Source organism: Pituophis catenifer, unplaced genomic scaffold, assembly GCF_029215685.1.
Source record: "Pituophis catenifer annectens isolate HBS135680 unplaced genomic scaffold, rPitCat1.0.hap2 SCAF_16, whole genome shotgun sequence".
Classification (NCBI taxonomy): Eukaryota; Metazoa; Chordata; class Lepidosauria; order Squamata; family Colubridae; genus Pituophis; species Pituophis catenifer.
This window is the reverse complement of record NW_027256896.1, coordinates 19,054,570-19,067,949: the sequence shown is the minus strand read 5'-3', so window position 1 is coordinate 19,067,949 and position 13,380 is coordinate 19,054,570. Positions and strand designations below refer to the sequence as shown.

Below are 13,380 nucleotides of genomic sequence, written 5' to 3'. Positions count from 1 at the left end.
AACTTTCCGCAAATAGGATGTTTTCTGCTCACCTGATTATTAACAATTCTGATTTAAATCCTCACTGTGCCCTGTTCCATCATTCCAATCGTCTGCTCCTATGTTTTACAGCTTTTTGATTTAAAAACAAAATCTCCCCATATAAACAATATATGGAGCAAGTTGCCTCCATTATCAAACACACACACACACACACACACACACACACACACACACACAAAAAAAACCCAACAAATTGAAATGTGAAAATTGGCTTTTACCCCTATGTTAAACAGTGATGCCTTTAGCTGCTTAAGCATCGACCGGAGATTCTTCCAAATAAATCATAATTAGAAGCCCAACGCAGCAGCGTTCCAATGTTATTTGACTTGGTCATTAATTCTGTCCACTTGTAACCATCTTGGCATCCTTTGGCTAGCCAGATTTTTTTTTTTTGTCAAATCTCTACTTGTTGATCCAAATCGCGAGGAATAACAGGGGTTTTATTTTCACAGAGAGCTGCCCCATCCGCCACAGAACCTGTTTGCCACTCTGAATTCTTCCTTCAGCCGCAGCGTCATCCTCTCCTGGGTGAGACCCTTTGATGGAAACAGTCCGGTTTTGCATTACATCGTCGAAGTCTCTGAGAACAGTAAGTGATGGACAAGACCTCCCTTCACCTCCGAATAGGCTTTCTGTGTCAAGGTTTCAATGGATGCCCTAATTATATCATGAGCCTCAAGCCAAGCTTCAAAAGAAATCCAGTTATTTATTAAGAGCTTCATGTCGGCACATTCCAAGTGAAGCCAACTCTGACCCCACGTAATTTATGGCCCAGACTTGATCCTGTTTCCCCCCAGGATGGAGATTTTGAAGTATCCTTCCCCTGGAGTGGGATGGGAATGGAGATTTTGCAGTATGCTTCCCCTGCCATGCCCACCAAGCCACACCACACCCACCAAGCCACACCATGCTCACAGAACCGGTAGTAAAAAAAATTGGATTTCACTACTGCCTCCAAGATCCCGTCTAGCCCTATGATGCTATCTCAAAATAAATGAATTTCCAAACTGCCAATCTTTAAGGAAATTTTCTCTTTATTCGAGCAACCGGATCATGGCTCGTGCGGTCAGGACTGACCTTTTGCCCCCCAATCCCTCCCTTTCCGATCCCCCATTCTCTGCTTCTCATTGGCTATCTTCCAAGTCACTCTCCTGACTTCTTTTCTCGTCACTTCACAGGAATGTTCCCCCCTCTTCATTTCCACAGAGACCGAGCTTCAAAGGGATTTAGCAGGCAAAAGTTCAGGGCTTATCTCCCTTTTCTATGTCAGCGCTGAGACGCTGACACTATGGCTCTCAAGAGTGTTTTGGTGCACTCTTGTAGATGTGTCAAGGCTGCATCTGGATTAATGACAGCCGGCAACTTGGCAACATCCTCTTTAGCTTTAGATCTGCTGCTGTCTACCACCATTGCTTCTTGCGTCCCGTTCTTTCTAGCTATCCTTCACCCCAACCTACACCTGGAGCTCTGTAAATTTTGCTCCTGGAAGCAAGTAGACAGAAGGATGAAATCTAAGATTTGGAGTGGGATAGAATGAAGAAGATAGAATGAAGATGCTGACTTTGGAAACCGCTTAGAGAGGGCGGTAAAGGACCGTGAAGTGGCATATAAGTCTAAGTGCTATCACTATTAAAGATGCAGCTTTGCTTGATATCTTCAGCTTCCTCTACCATTTTGTTAGGGAAGGGGAATATGTGGCTTTCAAAAGATTGTCAAACTGTGACACACACATGCCCCTTATCACTAGCTCAGCTGCTGGGGTCTCTTAGAAGATGTAATCAGCCATATTCAGATGTCACACAAGTTCCATGCATACTTGCGATTAATGCCTCTTTCCCTTTTGTGGCTTCCTTCAAAAACGAGTAAGAAAGGAAAATGGAGGAGCGAGAAGCGCTCATGGAAAAGTTGTGTGGGCGTCTACCCAAGAAATCAAAGACCTCAATAGCTAGCATCCATCCCTTGGTGGTCCTGATGGACCTGCCTAGGATTTCAAAGAGTATCTACATTTAGCTTACTCTTAGATCCTGAACAAAGCTCTGGTGTCTTTGCGGTGTTTCTGAATTCCCTTTTTAACAACCAATGTCTGATGCCTCAGTTGTTTAATTGTGTTTCTGATCAGCCTCTGTGCCACCACAGCATTCTGTGCAAAGGCAGGTAAGATTTTTCCCGTTCTGAGTGGGTCAGATGCAATCCAGAATATCAACCTTTGCCAGAATCTAATCGATTGACTAAGGCAGGATTGTCAACTGGAAAATGTAATAATTCACCTCTAAAATTCAGTAAGAAGCTCAGCAGAGATTTGATAATATCCTACAAAAATTGCTTCCGTAATCCTGGAGAGGATGAAGAGGTTTTTTTTTTTCTTCCTGAACTCTCACATGCTGTCAGACAAATCCTATGATTTTATTTGATAACATCATAATCTGCCAGCATATCTCAGTGCCCATCAAATACATGCACCTCGCTTGTGCTTTTTTATCTGAAAGCACACATACAGAAAAAGAGAGAAAACTAGGGAACGGATGGTGGGGCTTCAATACAATGGTATAATTGGAGGAAAAGGGAAGGGGGTGAGATTGGTTGGATCCCCTTGCTAAAATTTTTGAAGCCCACCCCGATGGTAACCTATAGCTGCTAAATTTATATTTTGGGGTGTGTGTGTGGGGGGGGGGGGGAAGATTGTAGGAATTCCCTCCAAGTACGATTTCTGAAAATCAAAGCAGTCGTTGCTTCTACGCAGCTTAAATATTAAATATTAGTAAATATTTTGTTAGCTTCCTTTAAACAAGACAGAGAGAAAGAGTGAACCTGTTCTATATATTCTCAAGAATACTCTGAAAGTCAACATACCCTCAGCTAAGGTTAGAGGGATTACAGTAGGAAACCTCGCCACTTAGTATAATTTTGGTGGTACGCATGGGAATGTATTTTATCGCCATCCGAATTATTGCCTTCCATCTCTATTTCAGCGGCGAGTTGGGATTTATACCAGCGTTATCTGTAGATACGTTCTGGTCAAAGTAATTTGCAGAAGAGATCATTTCAGTCACAATCGCTGTAATGAATAAAAATTACAGATGATTTAATTTAAGTGATTGTTTTAAATTGTGTCAGCTGTGTCAGCTTGGTGCCCTCCAGAACGGGTAGCTCTGGAGCTTCCGCTTAGCATTTGTGATGGATAAACTGCTCGTTTTACTTAGGGGTTAGGATTTGGGACCACGGTCAGGCCATTATCTCAAGGCATGGTGGGAATAGCTGTTCAGGGCATAGAAAGCAACAGTCAGGACCGTGTGAGGAAGCAGAAGATTCTTCTTTCCGTCTTCCCTTTTCCTCGGAAAGCAGGACATTTCAGTGGTATTAAAATAGAAATTTCTGAGAGTTGCATTCATCACACAGAATGCTGAAACCCTTCAGCGCCGTTACCACTAAAATAGAATATCAGAGTTGAAGGGACCTTGGACGTCTTCTAGTCCAACCCCCTGCCTAGGCAGGAAGCCCTACACCACTTCAGACAAATGGTTATCCAACCTCTTCTTAAAAACTTCCAGTGTTGGAGCATTCACAACTTCTGGAGGCAAGTTGTTCCACTGATGAATTGTTCTCACTGTCAGGAAATTTCTCCTTAGTTCTAAGTTGCTTCTCTCCTTCATTAGTTTCCACCCATTGCTTCTTGTCCTTCCCTGAGGTGCTTTGGAGAATAGCTTGACTCCCTTTTCTATGTGGCAGCCCCTGAGATATCAGAACACTGGTATCATGTCACCTTCTTTTCATCAACTAGACGTACTCAATTCCAGCAACCGTTCTTTATATGTTTTAGCCTCCAGTCCCCTAATCATCTAATCATTGCATGTATACAACTCATAAGTAGGGTCAATAGAGTTACTGATGAATAGCATGGAAGAGAGGGTAACCAGGCCATTCCACTTTCAACCTGGTGCACAACTCAACCTCTGGAGTAAGCTCCAGCTGTCTTTTACGGCATGATGGTCGAGATACCTTCGTCTCTGCAGAGTTGAGTTTGTGATCAAATACTCTCTATCCATCGTGGGATACTTAGGAGTGAAACATTTCAGGTTGTGTCTGCCACAAGGGAGAAGAACCTGGTAGGAGAACACCTTATGATGTTGATGTGACAGTTGATGCCAAGTGAGAGACGCTATGACGGTCCACTGAGTACTTTGACCCAATGCTGATATTGTCACATCTACCAAACTTCTCTAGAACTTCAGGATTGGCCAAGGGATGGTTGCTTAGGGAGGACAAAGGCACTGAAATCGGCCATGGACATTTATGTAATCTTTTCTCAGGGTCAGAAGAAATAACCCAGTCCCTGGAATTGCCGCATTCTTTTTTTATATTGTTGAATAAGTGGTTTTTGTATGCAGCCTTTTCTTCCGGTTGATTCTGCGCTTCAGGGAGAAGCAGCCTTTGAAAAGGGTTATTTTGATGATTAGGATAAACTTGGTGTTTAAATTTTTTAAAGGTCCTACGTAAACCGGCTAGGTCCTTGGGCTGTGTGAGAAAGACCATCTTTTCCTTCAAACTACTATTTTCCTTGCAAAGCTGAGTGCCCGGGAGATGAATAGGGTTCGTTTATATTAGTTTTTAGCTTAATCTCTTTTCTTGCCAGATCTTTTATCTTCCACCAAGAAAGTGAGGGCAGGAGAAGGGGGGGAGGGGGAGAAAAAAAGACTAAAGCATTCTACAGACGCGGCATATAAACAGAGCACAATTCTAAGCCGGTGGAGAGATTAATAGGCCCGGTTGTTGCTCAGTTGATCGAACGGCTCAGGTTAAGCACTCTTGAGTGGTGTTTACACTTGCAGTAAACAAATGGAACCGAATAGCTTCAGGAAACAGACCGGTGACAATTAACTCATTTATGGTCATTCAATATTCTAGTTAGTGTCTGCTCTTCCATTTTCTTGATTAAACTTCTTTAAGTTGCTTACTAATTTAACCCCGGCTTTCTTTTCTCCTTCTTATTCATTTTTGTCACATTCTTCGGACACCAACACAGTGACAAAATCCTCTTTTGATTCATAGCAGCTCATCTGTAAAAGGTAGAGCTGTAAGAACAATCTATGTGCTTCGTGGAAGATGGAGAAATGGACAGAACGGGGCCCGGTGGGGAATTGCTGACAATCTTTACGTAGACAGATTGCGACTCCCTTACCAGGCAGACGAGGAATACTTGAGGGTTGTGGTCCCAACACGCCTGAAGGGTCAAAAGTATCTCCCCACCGTCAATAGCAAACACAGTGAGGACGTAACATTTGTCTAGCAACTCTGGGACCACATCCAACCCCTGCAAGGAGTTGGTGTCCCAACACTTCTTACCTAGGCATTTCCACTGCATTTGTTGAAAAGTACCCACACTTAGGGATTGAAACTTTCTCAAAATGTGGCAACCATGATCCAGCTTAAAGCGGACGTAGCTCTTGTGGTGAAACCAAGCAACCTTCTGCAGAGAGGACAAAGAGGAGAGATGGGGCTGTACCAAATGATCCATGCAGACAATAAGGACAATTAACCAGTGGAACAGAACAGTGGTTGGTTGCCCCCGGTTCAGACCGGTTCGCAAGAACTGGTAGTAAAATTGGCAGGAGTCTCCGCCCACTGCCCCGGATGTTGTCATAGGTGATTTGCACATGTGCAGAAGCTTGGCGTGATCACATTGTGAACTGGTAGTAAAAGTAAGTAGAACCCACCCGTGGAACAGAAGTTTTGGGTGCTCCATCACTGGAGGTTTTCAAGAAGAGACTGGACAGTCATTTATCTGGAATGATCTAGGGTAGCGTTGGCGAACCTTTTTGGCACCGATCAAGATGATCTTCCGGTTTCCGGCACACGCATGTGCACTGGCCACCTGGTCTTCTGGTTTCTGCCGTGCATGCACGCACGAAGGCCAGGAAACCAGAAAATCATTTTCTCAGCGCGCGCATGCGCACCGGGCACTGCTCTTCCAGTTTTCGGTACCTGAAGACCAGGTGGCTGGTGCGCCGGATCCCAGAAGAGCAACGGGTAACGGCTTGCATGCCCGGAGAGATGACTCTGCTTGCCACTTCTGGCGTGCGTGTCATAGGTTCGCCATCACGGGTATAGGGTCTCCTGCTTGAGCAGGGGGTTGGACTAGAAGACCTCCAAGGTCCCTTCCAACTCTGCTATTCAGCCAGCTCTTGTGTTGTGATTACCAAACATAATTCAGTCCTGAACAAACTTATTTTATTAGTCCAAAACAAATTCTTCATAACCAGTCCTACGGCCTTATCACCAACCTTTGATGACTTTGGCAACCTGCCAAAGGCTTTTTTTGGTAAAAAAAACCCCCACAAAGTTCAAGAGACGCTGACAAGAAGCACTGGAATCAACATTGCTTTTCTACAAAGAACCCAATGGCTCGTTGCTGGTCTTTTAAGCCTTCTGGGAGGGGCCAATCATCTCTTGGCCTTACTCCTGAGTCGTCCTTTTTGCTTTAGCTGCTCTTGCCTTCTGGCAGCTCTCTGTATGCATGCACTAGGAACAGGCTTCTCCTGTTCCTCTGCCTCTCTGCTGTCCGCCTCTGGAGGCTCCGAAGTCCGTGCATCACTCCGCGATGGCCCTGGCCCCATCTCTGCCTCCATCGCAGAGCCCTAATCCGGGCCTTCCCCAGACTCCAGGACTGGCCCATGTTCCTCCCCAGCCTCCTCACTGTCCAACTCTGCTGCCAGCTCCGCAGGCTGCTGGCGGACCACAACACCTTGTCATCTCAGAAAGGTTCCCCATTTTACAAATTTGGGTGTGTGTGTGACTCTGGAGCATCTTATGATACTGATGAGAGAAATGAATCCCATTCTCCCAGTGCGGAGACAGATGGCTTTCTGATAATAATAATAATAATAATAGCAAGCCACAGCCGCAGCCTCAGATGGAACTGAGGCGATTCTGCTTCCCTTCATGCAGATTTCATGCTTTTCATTTCTTCATAGCCTTGTAGGGAAGAATCGGAGCCTGTGAGCCACAGCCATTGACAGCCGAATAGATTACGGCCCTCCCAGCAAAGCTGCCTTACCTTTGAGGTTTCTCCTTTGAAAATGTCAGACCAACAACACCACACACACACACACACACAGTGTACAGGTTTCCCAGCAGAGAAAACCCTTCTAGGCTGGTGGCACCGAGCCAACTTGGCGGAGAAAGTCATCGTTCCGTACCTGCGTGAAATGCGGGCAAGGAAGTTATTCCAAGCTAGCGGCATGCAAATTCCATCAGGGTCCTTCCGTCTGCTCGGCTGCTGGGTGTGGTATTACAAATGAACTGCCAAACAGATGGGTTGAGAAATACACAACCCATCTGTCTCCATCATGCTCATTTCCTCCTTTATTAAAATGTTAATGAATACAGTTTTTATTTATTGCAGGGTGACACATGCGGTGTCACTCTCTGGTGGAGAAATGTTCCATCAGCCTTAACTATGTGGACACAGAGAGGGAGAGAAGCTGCTTTTCTTCCGCAGATAAAAACCTCTGTCCTCTCTTCAGGCTCGTGCCAAGTCGAGCTGAATTGAGAAGCTGCGGGATCTAAAAACTCTAGTTTAAAAAAAAAAAAAGTTGGAGAAAAGTTGTAATCATTTGCGATCAATTCATGTGCTTTCGGGAGCTGAATCCCGTGTAAGCCATGGCCAAGGTGCTACTTAACAACACACAAAAAATGCAAAGTAATGTGGGGGTTGTTGTTGTTGTTGTTAGTTGCGAAGTTGTGTCCGATCCTTTGCGACCCCATGGACAACGTTCCTCCAGGCCTTCCTGTCCTCTACCATCCTCTGGAGTCCATTTAAGTTCACGCCGACTGCTTCAGTGACTCCATCCAGCCACCTCCTTCTCTGTCGTCCCCTTCTTCTTTTGCCCTCCATCGTTCCCAGCATTAGGCTCTTCTCCAGGGAGTCCTTCCTTCTCATTAGGTGGCCAAAGTATTTGAGTTTCCTCTTCAGGATCTGGCCTTCTAAAGAGCAGTCAGGGTTGATCTCCTCTAGGACTGACCGGTTTGATCCAAGGGACTCGCAGGAGTCTTCTCCAGCACCAGAGTTCAAAGGCCTCAATTCTTTGACCTTCAGCCTTCCTTATGGTCCAACTTTCAGGTGGGGGGTAGACCTCTGGAAAAATTCTAGTCGCCCACGTGCATTCACTGCACTCACATCCAGGTTGCACACAGAGTTAGTTAGTTAGTTAGTTAATTTGATTTGTATACCGCCCTACTCCCGAAGGACTCAGGGCGGTGAACAGCCAAACAATAAAATACATAGATACAAAAAATTTAAAAACCAGATAAAATCAAATTAAATCATTTTGGCCCAGACAGATTAAAACAGAGTCTTATTAATCCACCTTTCAATCTTGTACCCATCATCAAAGAAACCCCACCCCATGAAAGAATAAAGTAAGTGGTGGAAAAGGGCTGTGGTAGAGGAATAAAAAAAGATACTTCGATGGGCTTGGAGTGGGATTGGAACGGGGGCTTCTCTGGATATATTTTCTGGAAGATAAAGTAAATATTCTAGAGATGAAATGATGGAAGAAATGGTTTTAAGCAAATATTCTAGGAATGAGATTACAGAGACGTTTTTAAGCAAAGATTAAATAAAACTGATCAAGGAGAAAAGCAACCTGGAATTACGGAGAAACTTCCTAATAGTGAGGACAATTAACCAGTGGATTAGCTTCCTTCCAGAAGTTGTGGTTGCTCCATCACTGGAGGCTTTTAAGAAGAGACTGGACAGCCACTAGTTTGAAATGGTGTAGGGTTGAGCAGCGGGTTGGAGTAGAAGACCTCCAAGGACTCTGCCAGCTCTATCCTGATTGATTGATTGATTCTAGGAATGAGATGATGGAGAAGGTTCATGCTATGAGTTAGGACAGCCGGATGATTTTGAGGGGAATTACCATATAAGGACAGGTTTTCCTTTCACTCTTGTAAAATTCAATTGCGCTTTCTAGCAGGAATCCGGAAGGTAGATAAAAACTGGACTGTATTGATTGTGTGAATGTCTCAAACGGTTTGGTGGGAGAGTAGGCATGGCTTTGCTTTAGACCCAAAGGAGTGGGGGGAAAGGGACAAATTATCCAGTTCAGAACCATCTTCCTGTTAGTAACTTACTGCATCTCCATCCACCTCTATGTCAAGCAATTATAAAGACTACCTTATTTTAGCAAAAACAGTTTTTGTTGGATGGCTCTAGAAGACCTTCGAAGACACTAATGGGGAAAAAAAAAAACACAATGTCAGCCTTTAAGAAAACTATCCTTATGTGCATAACAATTCAGGTATGTGAAGAAAACTCTTAAGACTTAAGTAGCATCAAAGCACTGTGCTTATAACTTACATTTTTTTTAAATAAAAAAAATCCCACTCCTATTATTAAGAGGTAATATGAGAAAACATCATTAAGAAGATTACGGTCCTTCAACTTAGAAAAGAACAGTTAAGGGAGGATTAGATAGGACATACAGCATGGAATAATTGTAAAGTGGATTAAAAGGTACATTTTAATTGAATTTTAATCTGTTACTTTACATGAAGGTGTTGTATTACCGGTGAGGACATTTTTTATAAACACTTCTTTAAGCAAAGTAGGGAAAACATTTTTTTTCAAACGGTAAAACGTATGTCTTTGTTTTAGTCATAGAAGCCTGTTGCATTCAGCGTTGAAGTGCCTTCTATTACATTATTTTAAGCAGCTAAGCAGCTGATCAATGGGTTGAAAGTGGGGGGGGGCTATTAATTGACTAACAGTCCACTGCAAAGAGTGTTTACTTGTACGCAAGATGCATTGATTTGAATTGAGCCTGTATCTTCTCAGTCGATATATTCAGCATTGGGGTGTAACTGCTCTGTCTTTATGGTAATAAAGCTAGGTCTAGTAAGGTTAAATCACTTTGTCAAGAACCCTGGCCTAATGGAGGTATGGATTGAGTTGGGGGATGGGGAAACTTTGATCTCTTGATAGCTCTAATAGGGGAACTCTAGATTGTCATTGAATACTCAGGCTTTCCTCTGAGATGTTTGGTACTGTAGGAGATGACCAGGCTGAGCTGGAGGGAGAGGTCAAATGCGTCATAAGTCATGAGTCCCTGCCATCAGCCCATCTTGATTGCCTCTCTTATCTCTTGTAAAAATTCTTGTAGAGAATCTTTATTGCTTCTTGCAATAAATAGTTATACTCATTTGAACTGCCTGAACCTCCTGATTTCCCTGGCACTTGACAGGTATCCTGTAATGTCTCGTGGCTTAGGTCTACAAAAGGTTAGGTCCATCTTGCGGAAAATAACAGTGACAAGCGTGGCAAGGGATGGAACTGGGGAACTGCGTTCTTCCATATTGATTTTCTGGGAGTCTGGGAACTGACACTTGGACAGAGGAAGACTGCTTGATTAATCACATACTGGGCCAGATTCATGATATTTGATCTCTCTTTCTCTCCACTAGATTCTCCCTGGAAAGTTCATCTCTCCAATATTGATCCCTCGTTGACCAGCATCACTGTGAGCGGGTTAACCCCGGCCCGTACCTACCAGTTTAGAGTCTGCGCGGTGAACCAAGTGGGCAAAGGGCAGTACAGCCTAGAAACCAGCAGGTACGCTCAAATGACACCTCTTGATGAATGTCAGGTTGGTTGAATTTCGTTGGGAATCAATGGTTTTGTTGTGACTCCGACCCCCGAGCCCGTCTTATCAGAGGGAGAAGGCTCCGAAAGTGAAGGAGAGGAGTTGGCCAGGCCTCCCTCTCCAGGACCCTCCTCTCTGGCAATGCCTCAGGTGTCTCCCAAAGGAGAAGAGATTGGCCAGGAGCCAAGTATCTCCGAACAGTCGCAGTCAGACAGTGATGGAGATAAGTCTTGGCTGGATCCACGCCAGCGTCAAAGAGACAAGCGCACGCAGCAGAAAAGGAGGCGTGCCAGAGATTAAGCTGAGTCACTGGACCACACCCCACAGGGGATAAAAGGGGGTGTGGTGGCCATTCAGGCTCTGTGACGGACAAAACTAAACAACTAGCAAGTCGCATTGTATCTCTGAAACTACGTTATCTGCCTGCCTTGGATTTAATACGGACTAGACTTGACAATTCTGTGGCTTTGTGTATTTGTTTTGATTCTCCGTGAGTAAAGTTCTTGGCAAGCAGCTACTGGGTTGCTGCCAATCCTGTTATCGAAGGAATTTATTGTCTGCAAGTTTTATTTAACTCCTGGCTGACTGTTTGTGTGCGTGTGTGAGATGGGGACAGAATAGGTTTGTCCAATGAAGAGCAGCCCATTGTAGAAACATTAGCCAAAACTGCGTAGATTCAAGTGACGTATCTTGGGTTTTCCTAGTCATTTGTTTCTTCAAACACCAAAAACTATGGCTGGAAACTATTATGATCTGAATGGTGCACTCACCTTTGCTACTTCAGCATAGATCCAAGAGAAAGAGGTGATGGGCACTCGAAAGAGAGAAGGTGTAAACACAGATTATGAAGTAAGAGAAAGGTAGCTACCTCCTTTGGCTATCTCTGGAGATTCCTCTCCAATGTTTTTCTTAACCTTCTGAAGATCTTTTTTGAGAGATTAGAGGAAGATAAACATCCTGCTTCAATGCTCTAAATTCTCCCCGAACCTGGGTGGATTTTCAGGGAAGTTGGCTCTCCGAGCCTTCATGCGCCAACACCAGCTCAGAGCAAACAGAGAAATTACTTCAAATCTCTCTTAAATGACTTTAAATTCTATTTTACTATCTGCTTAACTGCTCAAGCACATTAGTGCTTCCTACTGTAATCCCGCTGGAGAAGCCATTAAAAAACCCAGCTCGGCCACCTCTGATTAAAACTTGCTGGTGCTATTACTCAAGGCAGAAAGGATCTTGGGATTTTGAAGTGGAAGAAGTGGTGTGAACATCTCATCTTGGGTGAGGTTGAGGGGGCAGAACTGAAAGAGTACATTTGATCAGGATTACAAATTTGGAGCCAGCGTGTGACCTCATTCAAGCTTTGCCATCTTGATCAGGGCAAGCTGTTCACTTGAGATAGATGAAGAAACTCTTTCTTGTATTGCCTGCCTTAATTGCCTGATTTTTCTATTACATTGAGTTGTTTCGGCTATTTTGAGCATGTCTACAGCAAGTCAGTTCTGGTGCTTTCTAATTTAGCTTCTGTGAAGCAAACAGGATTTTTTAAAAAAAAATTTAACTAAAGACATGAGTAAAGATCTGTGGTTGTCGTTTTGCTTGGCTTTTCTTCTGCTCAGATTGATGTTACCGGAAGAACCTCCGAGCGCTGCGCCTAAAAATATCGTGGCTAGCGGACGGACCAATCAGTCCATCATGGTCCAGTGGCAACCACCTCCGGAAAGTGAGCATAACGGTGTTCTCCATGGCTACATCATAAGGTAAAAAGGCCCTTGACTGACCTGGAGAGGCTGAAGCTGACATTAACTCCACTTGCCTATTGCACCAAATCTGTTTTTTTACAACATCTTGTGGGATACTTGCAGGGCGTTGAGCCAAACCCAAATAAACTCCATGATAATTTCTCATGGGATGGGAATCTCATCTGACTATTTTAATAATAGAGCAATGTTTCTCCTCTCAAACGGAGAGAACCTTGGTCTCCTCTGGCAAACAATAGTTGTGTCCTACCCAATAAAGATTTTTTTTTTTTTGGTCTTTAAAAAGAATCAACAACCAGAAGCGCCATGGTCAAAACTCAGGTATCTTGAGAGAAGTCGCAATATCCTTGTCTCCCAGGAGATTGATGAGTCAGTTTTGCTTCCTTTAATTGTATAGAATCAAAATTTGACTCATTAATGGTCTAACTCCTGAAGGACACACATTGTTGGGTAGCTGTGTCTATTTCTCAAACCAATCTTGGCTGATAGAGGACAAGCCACCAACTTTCCTTCCAGTTTTGGGTGTTTTCATCTCACCTCCAGCACAGGATAATGCCGGTGTCTTGTTCATTTCTGCCAGAGGTGATTCTCCCCTTCTTACTTTCTCTGTGGTGGTCTTCATCAAAGCATGAAGGTAGCAATTGGACAGGCTCTCAGGACCAAATTAAAACCTCTTGAACCCCAAAGTGTTTTGTCTGCTTGCCAAGCTTGGGCATTGTAAAGACATGACTATGGCCTTTTCTCTTGTCCAACCATGCACACAGCATTAAATCCATGAAACTCCACACAGAACCTCATCCCCTCCCCCCCCCCCAATCTTTTTTATCTTTAAACAGCATGGAGGCTGCCACTCTGAATTTGGTGGGCTGGATGAAACCCTGTGCTAACTTGGCGTTGATGTATTTTCTTAGTTTGGCCATTTTTTTGGGGGGTCATCACGCAGT

The 13,380-nt window shown here is 44.1% G+C and overlaps 1 protein-coding gene across 2 annotated transcripts in view; it reads left to right on the top strand.

The window, feature by feature from the left end:
* The window catches only part of SDK1 (sidekick cell adhesion molecule 1), a 426,731-nt gene that overhangs the window by 269,026 nt on the left and 144,325 nt on the right, over window positions 1-13,380 (top strand). For both annotated transcript variants that reach the window (XM_070955387.1, XM_070955388.1), the window contains 3 exons: window positions 495-631; window positions 10,504-10,651; window positions 12,296-12,436. In XM_070955387.1, the coding sequence (XP_070811488.1) occupies window positions 495-631; window positions 10,504-10,651; window positions 12,296-12,436 (426 nt within the window). The remainder of the gene's footprint in view (window positions 1-494; window positions 632-10,503; window positions 10,652-12,295; window positions 12,437-13,380) is intronic.